At 37.5% G+C, this 21,517-nt stretch overlaps 2 protein-coding genes and 1 pseudogene across 3 annotated transcripts; 1 reads left to right on the top strand and 2 right to left on the bottom strand.

Annotated features, from left to right (window-relative positions):
- Positions 1-933: 933 nt before the first annotated feature.
- On the top strand, positions 934-6,130 carry LOC108200192 (organelle RRM domain-containing protein 2, mitochondrial). Of its 2 annotated transcripts, none has more exons than XM_017368248.2 (6): positions 934-1,035; positions 1,135-1,198; positions 3,353-3,470; positions 3,563-3,631; positions 4,034-4,140; positions 5,860-6,130. In XM_017368248.2, exons 3-6 carry the CDS (start codon positions 3,362-3,364, stop codon positions 5,935-5,937), a joined length of 363 nt encoding a protein of 120 aa, XP_017223737.1. In that variant the 5' UTR covers positions 934-1,035; positions 1,135-1,198; positions 3,353-3,361; the 3' UTR covers positions 5,938-6,130. The 2 variants fall into 2 exon arrangements, with proteins under 2 accessions (XP_017223737.1, XP_063940776.1); XM_064084706.1 differs by having other exon boundaries at positions 3,331-3,470; positions 5,860-6,049.
- A 138-nt stretch (positions 6,131-6,268) lies between these two features.
- LOC108201006 (DExH-box ATP-dependent RNA helicase DExH12-like) lies at positions 6,269-21,039 on the bottom strand (annotated as a pseudogene).
- Positions 11,593-16,151, bottom strand: LOC135149170 (uncharacterized). Its single transcript, XM_064084152.1, has 7 exons — positions 16,022-16,151; positions 13,723-15,812; positions 13,436-13,615; positions 13,101-13,369; positions 12,530-13,010; positions 12,324-12,452; positions 11,593-12,247 (listed from the first exon to the last, which is right to left on the bottom strand). The coding sequence occupies exons 1-7, from the start codon at positions 16,149-16,151 to the stop codon at positions 11,918-11,920; spliced, it is 3,609 nt and encodes a 1,202-aa protein (XP_063940222.1). The 3' UTR covers positions 11,593-11,917.
- Positions 21,040-21,517: the final 478 nt, after the last annotated feature.

Genomic DNA, 21,517 nt, shown 5'->3' on the forward strand with positions numbered 1-21,517 from the left:
AGCTATTATTAAATGTTTTTGGATAAAGATATTAATAAATATATGAAAACAATATATTACATTTATATTATACACTCCTTCTGTTGCCCTCAATTGTATATATTGGGACTTTGGGAGAGCGGGATGTCACACACACTTTAATACTTGCGTCAAATACATTTATGTTACTTACAGTTCATATGGATAACTAACAATTTTTTAAAGTTTGGAAACTAATTTATATTAATTATGACGAAATAACATTAACAATTATGTCTTTTTTATATACATAGTCAAATTTTAATATGAACTCAATATTTCTTACCAATAAATATATGATATGATCTTTGTGTTTATTTTTTCGCGTGGATATAATTTTGATGTAAACAGTTGTAAGATATATTTCTTTATATATAAGTTCAACAGTTAATACAAATAGTTATAAATTGGATATGAATTGTTTTTAGAGAAATTTACAAGAATATATATATTTTTAACTTTTGTTTATAATTTTACTACCTCTCACTTGCACTTTTAATTCTATATTACCATTTTTTTTAATTATACCATTACTTTTGTCTCTCACTCAGTGTTACAGAAATCGGGAATCGGACCTAATCGGTCGAGCTACCGATTCAAGGATTAATCGGAAATCGGGGATTAATCGGAAGGATTAATCGGAGTTAAAATCGGGTTTCTTTTAATATTAAAATATTATTTAATATTTAGTTATTATTATATTAGCTATTTAGTAACTAATATATTTACTATATTCATAAACTCTATAATTATTCATATTTAAAGTAATATAGTATTTTAATTTTAATAATTTATCACATATACTTCGATTATTAAATATATATATAAGGATTAATCGGATTTCAAAAATCGGATCGATGACCGACCTGCAGAGGATTAATCGGGGATTTATCGGTTAAATACTTAAATGGGAGATTTTTAGAACACTGCTCTCACTTTTACTCTTTTCAAAATTAGGGCTCTCCATCGTCTCTCTCGTCTCTCTCTCAAGCCCTGCTGCATTAACTCTCTCAACAGGTACTTTCTCTCTCTCGCTCTCGCGCTCCCTCTCTCTGCCCCCCCTCTCTCTCTCTCCCCTTCCAACTTACTTTCTCTTTCTACAAATTTCACAATCAGCTTCGTTCCATTCCGTCGATCGTGCTCGTTCCTGTTCGTCAATCACCTGACTCTACTCAACTCGGTAAGTTCGCTTCTTAATGTGTGTGGCTGTGTGTCTGTGTAGCCGTACTGTTTGCGTGTTTTGAGAGATTATATGCTTGAGATGAGATGAATGACAGTACTATAGAGTGTGTGTGTGTGTGAATTTGTCATATGTGCTTGATGTTTGTGTCTGTGTTGTTGATTCAGTACAATTATGGAGGTGCTTCCACAAGTAATTGTATAAACTGACAAAATCAGTTGGGGTTATATGATTAGATTGCAATCTAGAGAATCTATTGCTGCTGCTTTCTCGAATATAGGTTCTGGACTATGTCAGCAGTTTATCATTTGGTGAAAATTTGGGGTTTAAACTAGTATTAGCTGTTTTCTCTAATATAAACGCCTAGAGTTCTATATATTCAAGTACTTTTAGAGAATTAATTACCAAGATACTTTTATATTGAGTTATATGATATTTGTAAGTCGGTCATATGCTATATTACATACTAGGATGAATTTGAACTTGTTCATATCGTTATCTTATATCATTTATACTCCTTGCTTCTTAATTAGTATGTAATTTTGTTCTATATACTTTATAGTAATCAGTTATTTGCGGTATCATGTCGCCCAACTAATTGTATTCGATCTTATTGTAGTGTGATCACACTATGTCATCACTATACTAATATTCAGCCGAAACTATTCTTTAAGTTCTAGTCGTCCTATAATATTGCAGAACTTATATTTGTACTTCATGTGTTTCTGGAAGTAGCTTGTATTAGTGGAGAACAAGTACTGATAATAATTTGGTCAAAAGAAAATAATGATCCCAAGGCAGTTGGTCCTCAATACCAGTTCCTTCTTATCTCACCCACCCTCCCTCTAACACCCTCAACTGTCTTCATAGGAAACCTGTACTAATCTATAAAATAAGTTTCTAACTCCTTTCATCTTGCAACCGGCAATTGAAAAGAAAAATCTGATAACCAGCAATCTGATAGGAGTTTTTGCTTTAGACGACAACATCGGTCACTTGCCAAGTTTAGAAGATAGCACAAGTTTCGTAACTTGGTTGGATAATGGGATGCATATGAAGAAAAAGTATGACTTCACACGCGCACACACACACATAAATATATTTGACTAGTCCCATATATTCTTATTTTGAATTTCAGTATAGGCCCCGTAGGGGCACTAGTCTTAACTGTATATTTTTATGGGTTTGTAACCATTGCAACCACATTTGCAACTTCTGCAACTATGGTTGCAAACTGTGGTTGCAAAGGTTGCAACCACATTTGCAACCTATGCAACTTGCACAAGTGCAAATGTGCACTTGTGCAACTTGTATGTAAACATATGATTTCTAAATTAATAATGTTTTCACATGTGAGATATATTGACATTGTGTATCTATACCAAATCAAGAAAAGTATAAGTGATCATCCTATTAGATTAAATTATAATATAGAAAAAAACAGTAATTTATTAGTTTGTTTCTTAATAAGCAAACATTTTGAGTTAGATATAAGTTATAACCATGATCGTGATAAATAAATCTAACTGATTTATTTCTTGGTTTTACGGTTGTTAAAATAATTTGTAAGCAGGATTTTAGGTTAATAGTCTGAATAAGTATAATTCTTATTTTTTCGGATCACTATAAATATACGTGAATTATTCGGAGTAAGAGGGTATTCAAAGCCATCCTCTATTATGCAATTGTTGATAATAATATTATAAATTCACATTTTTTTAAAACAACTTCCCAAAGCTTGATTTTATGTATTTTTAAACAATTTTAATGGGAGCTTGCGTAGCGCGGACATAATTCCCTAGTTATACTTTAATGATGAAAGAGAGCTTTTAATAATAAAATATTAAAAATCTTGTGAGAATAAGGTACATTGTAGTTCAAGTTGATAAAATATGTCCAAAATTACTATCATATGATATTTTATATTACCTCTATTTTTTAATATATTACGTTTAACTTTTTGGCACACACTTTTAAGTGCTTTGACCGGGTAGTTAAAAATATTATTTTTGAATTTTTTTTCTGAATAAAAATATGTAATCAAACTTTTAATTTAAAAAAAATCAATTAAAAATAATAAATTTTACAATTCGGTCTATAAGATGAAGTATTATATTCGGTGCTTGAACTAGGGCTTCTTCGACTTGTTCTTAGATCACCATTATGTCGTCATTTACGAGAGCTGCAGCTTCTGCCACACAAGCCGTCCTTAGAGGCTCACAGTACTCCGCTAGGTTTGGATATCCTCCTTCTTGCAGAGTCTATGTTTCTGGTACGTCTCTTTGTGATTAAAACTCTTAATTAATTCTCTCTTCCTTTCTTTCCCAATGTTACTCATATCTTTCTCTTTTCTTTTCTTCCCAGGGTTATCGGCGGATACGACTGATCAAAAACTTTTTGACGCCTTTGAGAGATTTGGGCGTGTATTGCATGGTATGTTCTTATTGATTAATGAATATGCTTTAACTTAGTCGATAAACCAACTTATGCGTCTTGCATCTAATGTTGTGTGCAATCATATGACTGGATATTTCCAGACGATATTTTCAATTGAATAAAATTGAAAATTGAAGTTATTAGAAATGAAATTCTAATTTCGGGTCATTTCGGGTCAATAGGGTGATTTTCAATTGAATAAAATTGAAAATTGAAGTTATTAGAAATGAAATTTAATTTCGGGTCCACTTCGGGTCAATCGGGTGCACTTTCGGGTTTCTGTCTCGATAAATCAGGTTTTGGGTTGGGTCGGGTTCATGTCGGGTTTCGGGTCTGATATTGCCACCCCTATTGAATATGATTTAACTTAGTCTATAACAACAATTTATGTCTTTGCAGCTAATGTTGTGTACAATCATTCAACTGGATATTCCAAGGGATTTGGATTTGTTACCTATGCTTCTGTACAAGAGGCAGCAGCTGGCATAAATGGCATGGATGACCAGGTAACTTGTACCGTAACTTCTATTTTTTTTTTTTTGCTAAATGAAAGTTTTATAAAAGAAGAGATAGAAATACATATCATTTTGAGCTAAACGTGTCAAGTGCCATGAGAAGGTTTAGGTTCTTTTAATGTTAGATTTTTAGTTATTGTGTATCTAATGTGAAAGTTTATTTTGTAATATTTGCTAAACCTATGAGGTATGATGGTGCAGGTGGTTTTACCTCGTATTGTGCAATAATTAATTCCTTTATTGGCTACTTCTTTGATAATGAGTAATGATTTGGCCACACTTAATTTTGCATGCTACTGCTCAGTTGCTTATTTTAAAACTGAGTGTGTACATTATTCTCTATCAGTTGGCAAGTAAAAGAGGCAGAAAAGTATAACCCCAAAATCTTTTACACGCTGGATGCTTCTGTCTGATTGCATTTTGTTGTATTCTTTGTTCTTATTTGTATGCAAGTTTTTATAAGTCTTTACTGATTGGAAAAGTAAAGAGGAGGATAACAGAGGAAACAGGAAAGAGATTTGTGTATATATATGTAAATGTTGAGAAGTGTAATTGAACTGAAGATTCTTTTTTAGGGGTTTTTAGTGATTGGGCTTTCTTGTTCTTTTTATTCTTCTATCTTATCTAAAGATCTATCTTTTTTAGTTCTGGAGGTTTTTTTTTGAGATAGTTCTGTTTAAGAATCAAGGGTTGTTGAAAATTTAAATTTTGGTTGAATGAGTGGAGTAAATCTGGAAATATTTGATTTTGATTATTTCTTTTGATCTGTTTGGAATTCCCCTTAAGCTTTCCAGAATCTTTTTGAAGATATGTAAGTGGATTTTGTTAAAAATGTGTTTGAATTGTAAGGTTGTTTGTTCAATAGCAAGCTGCCTGCTAATTTTAAGCTTAAAAAGACATTTTTATCTATGGTTTCATGGCATCGGAACCTACGTGGCCATCATGCATGCTTATTGCTGCAATTTTTTCTTACTATTCCGACAGTTACCTCTATCATTCTTATTAAGTACATTGTTGACACCGTGGTCTGTGCCTCTGTTTTTGTGGTCTTCACCCATTTTACATCTGCCTCTAGCACCAAGGTATTTCCCTGGGTCTTTGAATTACTTGTGGCACTATTCCCTGTGACGTATCTCTTGGAAGGCCAGGTCAGAATCAAGAGTCTCCTTGCAGAGAGTGGAGTTGGGGTTGTGGGAGAGGATGAAAGCAAGTTCACAACATTACTAGCGGTTGAGTGGACATCTCTTTTTGGTTTGTTTGCAGCAATTTTTATGCTTATTGCACTAGGAATAAAGTTTGAGTTGGCGTCACTGATGCGAGGAAAGGTAATATAAAGGAGCGGTCTTAGACATGGCCAATCTGGTCAAAGCAGCTCTGCTACATTGCCCTCCAGTCTCAGCTCTTAGTGAGTGAGAGACACTCTTTGCCCTTCATGGTTCATGCATGTATCTGTATACTTGGAAGGCCGAACCGGACGTTTCGGAAGTTGATGGTTCAAATATAGCCTAGTATCAAATAGAACAGGGGATATATTGTCAAGTTCAACGAGCGTCTTGAAAATTCTTATTAATAGTTTTTTAGTGTAGCAGTTAGTTATATTTATTGTTCCATATGACTGCAAATTTTATTCTTCCGTATTGGTAGATTAAGGTTTTTGGCTTAATTTTGGGTTGTTGGATTTATTGTGTTGCTTCTGTGCAATTTTTGCAGTTTCTGGATGGACTGGTTGTATTTGCTGCATATGCTGCTCCGAAGGTGCCACAAACTCATCCACGAGCCACGACCTAGGAATCTAGCATTTGATTGGATTCAATTTTTATTTTCTGTGTATCTGCTTATTGGTTGTCTTACATTTCCAAATATTTTCAAGATGGAGATGCATAACTTATGATCTTTCTCACTCTGTGAACTATGATGTCCACCTCTCATGTTACGAACCATCAATATTTGCAAACCATTAGAGCACCGATTACGAGTTTCATTTTGATTTCTTTACTCAATAAAGTGCTGCAATATCTTTTATGAAAAATATAACTCAATAAAGTGCTGCATAATTGTCATCACAAACCAGTTCCACAATTTCAGTGCATGAAAACCATTCATAGAGGGGTTATACAGAATTCCATACCACATATAATTATGGTCACATGAACCAGGCATAAAGAAGTTGAGGAGCAGCAGAAGTACATAAAAAGTGCAGCCTTACAATAAAAGAGACATCTTTAATACACAGAGTTAAAAGTTTCACTATGTAAACCAGAACAGCCACAAGCAAATCATTCTCTCATGTCATCCTCTGGAACACCTGCATCCTTTACACATGAAATAGAGTGTAGTTGTTCCTATCTGTTTCCGCAGGAGCAGCAAAATCAAGCTTCATCTTTGACTTCCTCTGGAGGGGCACCCTTTTGATGGCAAGCAACTGATTACTTTTCATATCACCAGCCACCATCCTTCCCACTTTGGTCCTACCCTCAAGATCCCGGTTCTAGAGTTACCTGCAAACTAATCTCTTCACCGGCCCTGGTGCTTTGATTATCAAGTTAGTTTTTCATATGCCAAATCAAACGATTGCAATTTCAATTAACTGAGCATCATTCATTTGCAACAGCTCCCGCCTCTTGTCATCCTCCATATCTACCAAATCAAACACTGTTAATTTCTATGCTTCCTCCTCCAGGATTCTCTTGACATCTTTTAGCCATTTCTTTAGTCAAGTATGGAAGCTGTAGAAACATCGAGTCAGTTTCCCTCATGCCTTGTATCACCCATTTGACTCACTTTCATAGCAAGAAGCGCCAGGCTAAGACATCCATTGCTAGAGACGACGTCAACCATCGCCTACTGGCAGAAAGAAGCACCTCTTTCTGATCGGCAGTAGTGGTGGCAAAATGTGGTTTTGGTTTGATTTTGGTTCTTATAAAATGGATTTGGTTTGGATAGATGAACCAAAACCATTTCCAAACCATATATTAATAAATGTGGTTATGGTTTTAGTTTGAATTATGGGTAACTAGTTTAGTAAGTAAAAATAAATTTTATATGATGAACAAAAGTTAATACACTCAAATCACAATATAATGAATACTAAATATAACAAAAGTATGTGTGAGTGTGTGAGTTGATGGAGTGGTTTAAGCTCTTGACTTCTCCAAGTAAGATCATATGTTCGAATCATGGGATGTGCATGTGTGATAATTAGCAAAAAGAAAAAAAGAAAAGAAAAGGAACATAATAGTGTGTGTGGAGAGTTATAAGAAATCTTAAAAGTGAGACTAAATGTGGTTAGAACCATATTTTGTGAGAAATGTGAGATTAAAAACCAAACCAAATCCATTTTTCTAAATGTGATTTCAAATGGATCCAAATTCACAATTTTGGTTTGGTTTGGATTGGTTTAATGGTTTTGCATCCATATTGCCACCTCTAATCGGCAGCAAGGTTCCCACCAACCAGTTGCCTAATATAGTGAGCAATTGTAGTAGAGCATTTTCCTTGACATGTGGGTCCGTGCATTTAGGATTATCAAAGGAGAATCTCTGGTGGCTAATTAATCTCCGTATCAGCTCCTCCTCTCCTGGTCATATAACAAGTTGTTCAAATTCGGAAGCTGATGCCAAAATTTTCAATGGACCTTTCAACTTTGTTTTAACAGTCAAAGAAGACCTAAGACGTTCTATTGTTGTGTAACTGATATATATAATAACTAGGTGTGAAGACCGCGCGAAAGTAAAAACATTTTTCGAGAGCACATTATCAAAACAAATAAGTTGTTTGTTTATAATCTTAAATAACAATATTAGTTGTTATATTATCATTTTTATCACAAGTTCCCAAACTGCTTGCAAGTTGGGAAAGTTTCCTGAAAAGGAATCTGTTCTACTTTTCTTCCAAGTATTATATCACACTCTCATTCTTTCATTTTTCATGTCAGCAATAACAATGGAAAATATGCTTTGGCAATGCTGATACCATTCAAGCTGAGGTGTACCAGAGTAGATAAATTCAATAACCAACCAAATATGCCACCTTGTAGAACACCAGTGTGGCCGAGATTAAGCTGCTGTAATTTGAAAAGATTACCAAGCTGATGTTGAACCGCTCCAGAATAAAGGTTATCAGGAAGATCGAGGTATGTGAAGCTGGTGAAAGAAGGAATGAAAACAAAATAAAAAACTTTAAAATTGCAAATTTAAACTTTTACATTAAAGATAACACATTTGTCTAAAAGTTGAGAACCAAATAAATAACAGCTTATACAATATCTTAATCAAGACAAGACAATTTAAGTCCACCATTATCCTACAATTTGCAAAGCCTCAAAGGCTGCTCACACTAAAAGAAGTCCCAAAACATTTCATAAATTTTTAAGTTAAAGTAGTTGAAGTACATCCTCTGTTTTCTCAGAGCAAACATCCTCTTTTGTATTTGGATTTTAAAGGTGAGCATTTCTCTCAGTAATACGACGGCCTCCATAACAGAAAATTCTTTCATCCATTTGACCACCCCTTCGCCAAATCTGTCTGCCCAATATATTTCGGATCAATGGCCATAAAAATCTTTACGCAACTCCTAAAACCATCTTCGAAGGCCTCTTTTATTTTTTTGTTTCTCAACAGCTCAATTGTTGGCCCTGTCGAGTGACGCCAATGCAAGAACACCCTTGAAAGCCCACAGGCCTAGAACTGAAAACAATCTTATAAATAAAAAGATATTCTTTAAAACATCAAACTTTATCTCTACAAGAATAGTCTATATCTATGTGTAATCACAATTTATTACGATTACGAACTAACAATATATAAGCAGACAAACTTAGGCACATCGTCATAGAATGAACAACAAAGTTATACAACTTATTTAAAAACATCAGTTGGGAAAAGCAGTATAAAGAAGTAGAGACTTGGTGGCCTCAGACAAAGGACGTTGTGCGAATATAACCTGGCTTTCTACTTGCTGGCACCATAGTGGTGAACTGAGCCATTTCTCACCAAAATCTTACTTGCAAATTTGCTAGCTATTAATACATTTCATGGTTATATATTCTTTATTAGATTGTATTCTAATAATTAACTTGTGTTTTATCCTTTATTATACATAAAGATAATATTTAGAAGTAATTTCTGAAAATTCCATTGACTCCTGTTTCACACTGTGCCCACTTACAGGACTTGTTCTAGGGAAAGTGACTTGTGCCTCCAAGCATTTCAAGCTCAAACTGTGAAGCCCAAATAATATAGCAGGCAAGTAGCTTACTATATGTAGCAGTAAAGACAATGCTACTATGCCGGAAAAAATTGCAAGGGCACTCGCAAAGGATCAGATATACCTAATGCAGAATAACCCGAAGGAGGAAGTTCATTATTCACCTCGATACTCAGTTAACAGTTTTTAACTTATAGAAAACCAACAACTTCAAGCAGAAAAGGATCAGGTAGAGCAATAGTAGCTAGTTGATCGTATGATAAGCATCATACAGGAAGTACAAGCTGAGCGATATGTATGCAAAAATTAAATGCCTCAAAGAGTCTGATATGAAGTTAGTTAAGTGTGTCCATATGTGGAGAGATTTTCCATAGCATATAGCAAGGATAAAGAAGCTTATCAATTCATTCTATCAAGCAATAATAATTCAGTTTACCTGAATTTATAAGCGGAAGTACAAAGAAAAGTTCGGAGAGTCCCACGAGAGAATGAATCGTGTCTGAACTGATTGCCCATACAAGATCTCCCTGAAAAGAAGATTGAAGTCCGAGAAATGACACAATAAATGAGAAGATTTCTATCATAAATCACAAGTGTTTGTAAAATAAAATTGCATGCGGAATGACTAAGCTGCAACTACGTATCACCTTGAGCTGCAAAAACATTTCATATGTGAATACAAGAAACAAATGACAACTATTATTAGGAAGGCATGAACACACAAGTCCCCTTAAAATAAGTTGAAAAAAATAATCACCACCTGTGGAATGTAACGATGGCTCTTGCGCTTAGGTTGGTGAACTGCTGCTGTGGAGCAGTCACTTAGAACAGTCTCCACTTGTGCTGGAGGTTTGTTTTTGAGCATACAGCTGGATGCCTGGATTTTCCTCACCTTTCCTTGCCTCTGTCAAATCTAAGACTTTATCCTAATCATCACCAATTAAAAAATTAAAATCCACGATAAATTAAGCATCAAAACCCTAATGAAACACAGACACCAATTCAAATACACATAGAAATTGATAAAGACAACGAACTGCACATACATAAAAATCTGCCGCTATGCTCTCCGGATAAATCAGAAGGAGATAACTGTCCACAACTATGATCATATAACATAAATCAACCCTGAAAATCGGCAAGAATAACATACATACCCGCTTTGATCCTCTAGCTGAATCCGTCATATTCATGCCGATCGGCTTTCCCCGGTGTGAAAAGATTGTCCAGAGAAGGCCATTTATAAGTAAATCTCTGAGGAGGCAGAGAGACCTCAGTTACGGAGCGGGTAACTGAAGTGCCTGTCCAAGTCCCAGGCTGAACATAACCGGTAGGCAAGCTGAGAGAAAATTATAAAAGAAATAGCCAAAAGTGCAGAGAGCAGGGATTTTGATTCAAGAGCGTAAGGAGCGCCACGTAAGCCGCCTGAGATTTTGCTTTATATAGATATAAGATATAGAGTATATTGCAAAACGCACCCCCCTGGTTTTTGCGAAAAGCACTTTTTACCCTAGACTTTCCAAAATTGCACTATCCACCCTGAAACTTTTTTTGGCGCGACATTTTAGACCCTTCCGTTAAATATTTCCGTTACCGTTAGTTACTGCTGAGGGTATGCTTGGTATTTCAGTTTTGTTTTTAATTAAATGCTGAGCAACGGTCTTATTGAGGTTGTCTTTATATACACACAATACATACAACCCCACAGCATCTTCTCTCTCTTTTCTCTTCATTTTTTTTTTCCTCTTCTTCAAATCGACTTACTGAATCATGGCTGGCAAATGTTTCTGTGGTAAATGGTTGGCAGCAAAGACGGCATGGACGGATGCAAATGCCGGACGTCGGTTTATTTCGTGTGAGAGATGTCGTTTTTTCCGGTGGTTGGACGAACCATTGTGTGAGCGTTCAAGAGCGATTATTCCCGGTCTGTTGAGAAGAATCAACAAGCTAGAAGCACAACAACGACCAGAGGCATGCAAGAGAATCGGATTTGTTGACGACACAATCGGTGGGCATATGGTCTGTTCTGAAGAAGGTGGGCGACTGGAGCTTTCGGATAGAAGCGGCATGGAAGTCCAGAAGGAGAAGTGCAGCTGCAACATCAGTCTTACTTTTCTTATCGTGACATGGATCGCAATTATTTTGTACAGTTTCTGTAAGATGCAAGAAGGAGAGGATTAGGATGTTTAGATTGAAGCTGTAGTGGTGTAGTTTGTAATGTAGTTTTATAATGAAAGCTCAGTTTCTTTACAACACAACCTAGTGGTCCAAGCACAATATTTAACACACTGACAAAGATTCCAAAAGAAGAAGAAAAACAAGTAATAATGCAAAGGTTGGCAGTTGATGACATTGAATAAAACGGATGGGGAACATAAATGTATGAGTTAGGATACAACCGACCAAGTCCCAAAATCATATCCTCAAAAGACCATACACTGGTTTCCTAACCAAAATACCATCTTCAAAACCAACATAATCCAAAAGACTACCAACAACAACAAAAAAGAGTCTTCACAAACAAACACTAGGACTTAATAGCATTTTTTTGTAGAAAATAGCATTACTTAGCAGGACCCTTCTTCTTTCTTAGTGCTGCCTGCAACTGTCCTAGTGTTGTAAACTTCTCACCATTTTTTTCAAAACACTCCACTCCCAAAGGACCTGTCTGTGCAGGTGGTTTGAAGGGTCTCACAGTGCCTCCTTGAATTAAAACATGCTTGCCATTCTTTAAGGGGCTGGATCTAGGTGACTTTCCTGCCAATTGTTTAGTCCTTGGTTGCTTTTGGGTGGCAAACAATTCATTCTGTGATTTTTGAAGGTCCTCAAGCTTCTCCCGGAGACTTTGTGCACTTTCTTCAGCATCCTTCCTTTTTTTCTCCTCATCAAGGGCCTGCACAGAAGAAGGAGATGATGTAATGTTGGTTGGATGATGGATATAGCAGATGATAATGGAATGCAAAGTATACCTTGGATGGGCAAGATCTGAGGTTGTGGCCTTCTTCCTTGCAGTAACTGCATTTTGATGGTTTTTGTGGCCACTTTGGCACCTCATCTGGATTTTCAGCTTGGTGAGCTGCTTCAACTCCATCTGATATCTATTTTAAAAAAGAATAAAATTTAAATGTGTAGATAATATTTGAGCTAGATGATAAGGTTGAGATAATGTAGATACCTTTTTGGGACATTTTCTGACATTGTGCTCCCATTGACCACAGTATGAGCACTTTAAACTAGTGCCCTGTCTTTTCAGCATTGTTGGGTTATTTGGCCTGGTTTGGACCACATCATTTTTCTTGTCTCTAATTTTTTTGGGCCTTCCAGGTGCAGTTTTCTTAATAGGAGGCAAGGGTGGTTCTTGTTCAGTTTGTTCCCAATAGGCCTCACCACTTATGGGCTCCAAAATGTGGCTATACACCTGCAAATACCTCTCCTTGCTGTAGCATTCATGAATGAAGTCCATAGGGTCCATTTTCTGGAATAAAATACATGCCACAACATGGAAGCAAGGGATCCCAGTCAATTGCCACTTCCTGCAGGCACATCTCCTCTGCTTCAAGTCCACTACAACCTCATGTCCTCCAGCTGACATGGTAACATGGTACTTGTCCCCACCATTCCACACTGGACTTGCTTTTGCAGCATCTTTAATTGCCCTAGAATAAGTGCAAATAAATAAGTGCAAATAAACAAGTGCAAATAAATAAGTGCAAATAAATCAGTGCAAAGTTGATGGAGAGACTCACTTTTCAATTTTTTTAAGTGTCTTGGTGCAAAATTTATTTTTGTTCTTCTCCATCTTACTTTTCCTCTTCTGGATCCTCACCATGCAAGTTTTGTGAATATTTTTGAACATTGTGACAATGCCATTATCTCTGTATTTGTTAATGGCATTGTTAAATACCTCGCAATTGTTGTTAACAAAAACATCTGACTTGCAGAGTTCTCTGAAGCCACTCCTAGACCACTGAGACCTTGGCTTTGCAGCCAACCAATCATAAGCATTCTTGTTCAGCTGTAAAAACTGAAATTAGTATAGCCTTAAACAAATGCAGTAAAGTTAATAAAATACGACAATTACCTTTTTCAAACTTTCCATGTTCATGTTGAAGAAATAGTCTGTAGTAGACCTAGCAGCCAACCACATTTGCCTAGTCACTCCTATACCCTTAAAATCTTTTTTCATGTTGTGATATAGATGCATCACACAAAATCTAATTTCAGCTTGGGGGAAATGTGTCTCAAGTGCATTTACAAGCCCCTATATCATGCACAGACCAAAATTTACACAATGCACAAACATCTAATTAACACAAACAAACAATGAAATATTCCAAGTTAATATAGATGATAGGTTTAGAAATGGACCTTTTGTCTGTCACTGATAAATGTGTAGGTGCCAGTATTTTCAATCCTCAAGTCATTCTTCAACAGCCCCAAGAACCAGTCCCAGCTGCTGTTGTTTTCAGCTTCAACATGTGCCCAGGCTACAGGGTACATGCCTTCATTTGGATCTGTAGCCACTGCAGTGAGTAATATACCTCCAAATGGACCTTTTAGATGGCATCCATCTAAACCAATCAAGGGCCTACATCCTTCAAGAAATCCTTCTTTTAATGGTCCCAAGCATACATAAAATCTGAGAAATCTTCTTCCAGGAAAACCATTCTCTGCAGGCTCTGTCATCAGCTTCACAGTGGAGGTTGGCATCACCTTCTTAACTTCATTTGCATAAAGATATAGCTTGCTAAATTCTTCTTCATGCCTCCCTGTTATAGTTTCTCTAGCCTTCCTCATTGCCCTGTATGCCATTGTTGATGAAATGTTACATTTCAAATCATTTACAACTTTTGCATGAAAAGATTGTAAGGGCCAACTTGGATTCATCCTTATCTCTTCTTCATAAGTCCTAGCCAACCAAGTTGAATTAATCTGTTTTTGAACCCATGTAGGTGTACATGTGTGTATGTTGCACACTGTCTTGATTTGAATATTGGTTGATCTCTGCTGCTTGATACCATAAACTTTCCAGTCACATCCAGCAGTGCAAACCCACTTTATCTTATCAGATAGATTCTTCTTGAGCCTAACCCCTCTTTGGTGTAGAATAGCATGCTTCCTCACAGCCTCTCTAAAAACCTGGCCACTGCTGAATAGCATACCCATCTCAAATTGTGGATCCTCCATATCATTTTGCTCATTAAATTCTGGAAAAGTGCTGTCCTCTTCATCACAAGAGGAGATGGCCATCCTCTCCACACTACTGTTATACTCACTCTCTGATGAAGTACTATCTTCTTCCATCTCTTCATTTTTCTCATCTTCTTTTACATATTTCTCATTAATTACACTCTCTTGTCCTTGTTCTTCTGGCAACACTGTCTCAATTTCATCTTCATCCTTGTCCTTGACACTCTTGGCCTTGTCCTTTTTCTGACTGAAATACTTGCCCTTGTTCTTCACATTGTTTCTCACTTCTTTTGGCTCTACAGCAGCCACCCTTGCACTTTCTTCTTGCACTTTTTCTTTAACACAAGGCAGCTTTGCACCTTGTTTATCCCCACCCTTTTCTTCAATAATTTTTGTTGGAGTACCCTTCTTCAACCTCCGTACAGATTTCTTCTGCTTTTCTCTCTTGCTAGAGTTTTCACCTCCCTCCATCTCATGTCTCTTGCCTGGTTTTTCAATTCCATCCACCTCACTTCTCTTGCTTATTTTTTCACCAACCTCCTTCTCATGTCCCTTGTTCTGTTTTTCACCAACCTTTCTTCCCTTCTTAGCTTTAAGTGGCTCTGGGGTCACATCATTACCAGCATCATCTAGCACAACAGGGGTTTCCTCTGTGTTCTTAAATAAGCCCCTCAGCATTGAGTACCTCCCTCTCTTTCTAGCTCTGTATGGTGGATTAGGAGGTGGGATTCTCCTCTTCTTTTTTTTAGACTTGGGCAAATGAGTGTCACTGGAATCCATGTTTGAACTGTCCCCATGGAAGCTTAATTTCTCTTCCTCCTCTTGTACAGTTTCTAGACCCTCATCCCTCACAGCAGCTTCTACCTCAACTCTTATATCTTCTATCCTTTCAATTCTTTGATCTATAGCCAGTTGTGTGAATGAAAAATCAGCAAATTCACCATCAAGACCAGGACCATTTGGGGTCGTATAGAGCCTTACCAACTTGTAGTTACACTCTACCAGAGTTTTCACAACCTCAAGATCACGATTAGTTTCAATCGGATTAATATTAGCAGCACAAAACTCATGCTCATTTGTCAAAAACCAAAGATCCATACTCTGAGTACTACAACCTACTTCAGCAAGCATAGCATCAATTTCAAATAAATCCAAACCAGTCACAGAACACATATCAAAATAGGCTATTTCACCACCAACATAAGCAGTACAATCCTCATTCAAATAACCCCCGTAATGAAGTTTTAAGGTAAAGTAGGGACTCATATCTGCAGCAAGATTTAAAGGGACCACAAAAATTTTAAAATATAGTAATAAACTACTGGAGCAAGCAAATATAGTAAATCATTTATCATGACAAACATAAAGGGACCACAAAGATTTAAAAAACAAAAACCCTAAAACACATAATGCATGCCACTATATATAGCAACAACACTAAATACAAAGCTTGAAAAAGGACATCGAAGATGCTTACCACCATAAGCAGGTATTTCGTCAGCACACTCTTTAACTACACTGCCACTATCATCACCGGTTGCTTTATCCTCTTTCCAAAGGTCACCATCATTTCGGGCTTGAACGCCGGTCCTTAAACGCCCTCTCATTGTTGTTAATTACAAAGCTTCAAAATGTTTAATTGCAAGTATCTCCAATCTAGGGTTTTGATCGCAGGGTGTAATCGGGGGAGATGGAGCGACTTCTGGATGGGGGGGTGGGTTATGTCTCAATTTGGGAGGGAATTAGATATTTAGGGGTAAACAATTAGAAAAACAAAAGTGGACTGTAAACTCCTCGGTGAAATTACAGCTTTGCCCTTAAATTTTAACGTTAACGGGAGAGACTAACGGCTGTGGTCAAACCAGGTGCATACTGCCGCGCTTTTGAAATGATGGGGGTGGATAGTGCAATTTTGGAAAGTCTAGGGTAAAAAGTGCTTTTCGCAAAAACCAGGGGGGTGCGTTTTGCAATATACTCTAAGATATAAGATATGATGCCATCATCCCAAGATTTAGAGAGGAGAGATACAGATCATCCTCTGTAGCAACACACTTGTTTCCAGATCGCTAAGTGTGTTCTCTACAAGCTCCGAAAGGTGATCATAGAGACTTTGACTAACTCCCTGAAGATTATAGTAGATTGGATTCTGGCGGGTAAGGCTCCTGGACATGAATGTCCAAGTAACGTAATCCACAGGACCACAGCATCTTGCTTGCTTGTAATGACACCACCTCGGCACCTCTGCATTAAGATTATCGTGCAGAAAATGGTCCAGGTGGCTTTCAACTGGGAATGCTTCATGCAACAACTTTTGTAATATTCCTTTCGTGGTGCATGGCAGAAAGTAACACACTTTCCAGCATTATCTGCAAGAGGACGACTAGCCTGACCCATCATCTGGAGGATATCTGTGAGTATTTTCCCATGATGATCACTAGATGAGCACACAATGGCATCCCCAGCACATTGAATTGAACTGGTCATTACTCACACTTGGATCCAACCAATTTCAAATAGGGTACTTAATATATCATGATCAGTGGGACTTAATTCTTCGTGTAAGTATCCCACACCATACTGCAGTGTCTCATGCAACATTGGTTCTTTGAATCTGTCAACAAAAGGCTCAAGCTCTACACTAGAGAATGTCATTAAATCCACAGCAGTGAGCATAGAGCATTTCTTTGAATCAGTGGGACCTCCTTGACCAGTTGACCCCCAATCAAATGAAGTTGATCAACAATGAAAAGACTTAACTTTCTTAACATGATTCCTCTGCTTCCAGCGGCGAGATAGAGCATTTCTTTATCAGGAGTGCTTACTATCAGTTGACCTTTCTCCAACAGTACGTTTGAGGTCCACAGCAGTTTCACCAGTTTATTCTATCACTCTCATGCCAAGACCTTCCCCAAATTTTCTCTTCCAGTCCTTAGCAAGAGAGTCTACAGGAGCAATGTAAACAGCCCTCAGGAGTCTTTTAATGATTCCTCATAATCGCAAATTCTGCACATATGGTCTTTCCACTCCCGGTTGGTGCAGCAACCATACGTTATCATCTGTGTAATATGCCTGTGAACACTTGAGTCTGCACAGGGCTAAAATGCTTAAATTCTTGGTACTCTGAGTGATATAAACCATGTCAGACGTTAGAGATAATCCTTCAAGCTTCAGCTGGGAAATATAAGCTTGTAACAAGACATTAATGGGAAATATAAGCTTGCCAACTCCATCTTCTCGTCTTGTCTCACAGTTACGTATTTAAATTCTTCACTGAGGCAGAACAGACGATAAAGCTCGATGTCCCCCATTGTTCTCATTGAAGGTAATTATATATCGTCCCATGAGTTATGTAATAGTAACTTGCAATGCGACCCAAATCAGTATCCACTTTTTCTCTCATACTTTATCAGATTGTTCTTGTCTAATGTTGTTGCTGCAGTATGAACCATATCAGCTCCTCTCTTCCAGTAACAAGTCTTTGCTCAAAGCCTCAGGAGCCAAACCAAACAAAGTAGGATTACATAACATGCAAACATACAGGGTACGTGTAACTAAGCCAATTGCAGGCTTCTTTGGCATTCTGCACAGTACCAATCACAAACTCTGCATTTAACTAATCGGCCAGTTTGGACACAAACCGGCTCTCAATTGGAAGCTGTTGATTCATTAAAGAGAGATAATACTGCAGTTCACTATATCCGGTTATTATTATTCCTTCCCCATAAGTGTCAAACTGAGGCATTCCTGCTCGACCAAGCATATGCATAAGTATAACATCCAAAGGACTTAATTCAGTCCATGCTCCTTCTTCCGGATTGTATACCGGGGTACCTTTAATGATGACAGTATGAGCAGGTAAATTGACACCCAAGCAAGAGCGGCTGTAGAAACCAGCACTTGTACATGACCGTCAGCAAACAACTCCTCAACAAGCTGGCGGTCAGCCCTATTCATACCTGCATGATGAATTGCAAAGCCATATGGAGAAAGATTCTTGAGAATTGAGATCATTCTTCTTGACAAGCTCAGTTGGGAACTAAGAATTTCACGAGAAGCACTTTTCTCTTTGATAAATCTGCTAACAGTGTCATTAGCTAGTGCTGAATCTCGTATTGCACGGGCTGTTTTTGCTGTTTCTTTCCTTGAGTGCACAAAAATTAGGACCTGATGCTTACCAGCTACACTAATTAACTTCTCGTAGCATACGTCATTCATCAATTGAAACCTCTGCAGTGGTTTTTTCACCGTGATACCAATATACTATTGAGCAAGAGGGCAGGGTCGATAACTGTTGTCAAAATCAAAGAGGCCTTTCTTTAAATCAACTCGAAGTAACAGAGCCACGTCTTCATAATTGGGGAGTGTAGCAGATAGCCCGACAAGCCTAATATGCTCTTTTGTGGTCTCAATGTGTCCAACAGTTCTCGCAACTATGCTTTCCAGAACAGGTCCTCTGTTGTCATGTAAAAGATGGATCTCCTCAATGATAAGAAGTTTCACAAGCTGAGTGTAGGTGCGATCGCCTAATTTCCTGGTTAAAATATCCCACTTCTCTGGCGTCGTGCCAATTATCTGAGTTTCTTCAATTTGCTGGCAAGTCGGTGCCTGATCTCCACTCAGCTCTTTCACATTAACGTCATAATGCTTCAAACTGTTAAAATATTTATTCACCCACTACTAAACCGATTGTAAAGGCATTAGGTGGATTGATTAAATATTTTAAAAACAACACATTCAAAGAATTAAATTTATTAAAATCTAATTAGAAAGATACTCTTGAATCAGTAATTTTTTGATTTAGAAAAACAAAATATAGCTGTACAAAGGTATGGAAAACATTATTTTAATTATATTATAATTTAAAATAAATTTTTATTTTCAAAGCCCTTGCGTAGCGGGCATAAATACTAGTTAACGTCATAATGCTTCAAACTGTTAGCAAGGTTTCCTAAAACTTCAGCCACAAGTGCTTTCATTGGTGCCACATAAACAATCTAGTAATTGCTGCTCCTGTGGGAGCACACAGCAAAAGATTTTCAGCTGAAAAAAGGGCTGCGTTATAAACTCTGCCTTGAACCCTGTTCAACTGGGACATTCCTTCAAAAGCTGGACGAGCCCAGTCTGGCATGGAAGATACTTTAATAAGCTTTTCACCCTCAGCAAGTGGTTTGTTTTCAGTGCTGGCACATGAACTTCTTCATAGCCCTTGTTATGGTTTCTATAGAAACCCAGAGAGAGCTCGCACTTTCTACTGGCCATCAGCAGACCACCCTGGTTGAATGCAAGGCTTTCCAGATCAAGCAACTGACGCTGCCCATTCAACCACCCACTATCTGCATCTCTATCTTATATGCCCCTTCGACCCCGATCTCCATCACCACCACTCTCATCCTTCAACCTGCGAGCTTCTTCTCTGATGCTTTTCTCCAAATTCTTTTGTCTCTCTTTCACAGTAGCCCTTGTGGCATGCAGCTGCTCCAGAATAGCTGCCAATTCTGGGCCCAACTGCGTCATTTCTTCTTCAATTTTCTTCCTTTCCTCTTGGTCTTCTGCCCTCGCCAAACGGGTACACCAAACTATTTTCATCCGATTCTTCAATAACTACTTGATAAGATTAAACTTATCAAACTGCGGATGCACCAATAACTTGGTTTCAACTTCTCTATCATCACCTTCAGCTAGGATCTTCAACACCTCTTCCGCAAGCTTTTGGCTCTGCTGTGGATCAATCTGCTGCTCATAAGCCTGAGAAATCTTCCTCTGAAGCCAATAGGCATCAATGTCCTGAACATTCAAAGTCATCCCCTCATTTGCTTCCACCTTCATCATCATCATCAATCCCACATCTGCATAGCCCCTGAGCCATGCCCATCTGCCAAATCATCCTCATCATCCTGTACATATCAAGATCACTCTCTTCTTCCTCCTCTTCATTCTCCTCAAACTCAACACCCACACCCACGTCATCATCAAGAGCATCATCCTCATCTGCAGCACCAGCGCCCCCAGCAGCATCACCACCCGCATCTTGACAATCCATAATAAGCCTCCCAATCGACACCAACTGATCAAACATATTACTTGGAATCTCATTTAACAGCTTCTCAATCTCCTTCTTCTTATCCGGGCTTAAACGTATCATTCTTCAACACAGCCAAAATCTCATCCACCGCCCCACTGCTGCTGAATAACACTAAGCATCGCCTCATATGCCGCCCTCGGTCTCCTTAGTTTTCGGATGATACATCCCCTCATCTGCAGTCATCAAAACCAAACTCGAATTAGCCCTATATTCATACTGCGCTTGCGCACCACCACCAAATTCGCCATAGCCTCAACTAACTTAAAAAAACAACTTTTCACTCTCAGACAAATTGTCGAACTTATAGCATACAAATTATCCTTTCACCAATCCACCTACAATTATGCAGACATAAACCAAACCAAACCAAACATAAGAGCGGGGTCTGGGGAGGGTAAGAGGTAGACAGACATATATAAGTTGTTAAAAAAATGAAGGTAATTTTCTGCAAATCTTCTTATAAATATGCTTAAATTACATGTTCTGCAACGTTGTTTTATATTGTCATTTCATTTCATTTGGATCTAAGCCAGTTTACATGGTGTTGACACATTCACTGTCTTAACGACTTGTCTGTTTTAGTCATACAAAGCTTATCAACTACGAATGCTATATATTACATTACATGTACCCTACATGCTTCATCTGGCACCTAGGATCTCTTTTCTCACATTTTAATTTTTCAACTAACAATATTGCGGCAAGTAGTCATTTCGTTAGGGGATATAGCAAGAGTTATATATAGTTGTAGAAATATTATACCTATGTGTTAATATATGTTAGGCTGACTTCATTTATATATAAATCTATCGAGTATATGGACAATCGATTAATTCATACAGATAATGTTCCAACTTAGAAATTGTATGGTCGTATCTGCACTGTCAGTCT

The sequence above is a fragment of the Daucus carota genome, chromosome 9, assembly GCF_001625215.2.
Source record: "Daucus carota subsp. sativus chromosome 9, DH1 v3.0, whole genome shotgun sequence".
NCBI classification, from domain to species: Eukaryota; Viridiplantae; Streptophyta; class Magnoliopsida; order Apiales; family Apiaceae; genus Daucus; species Daucus carota.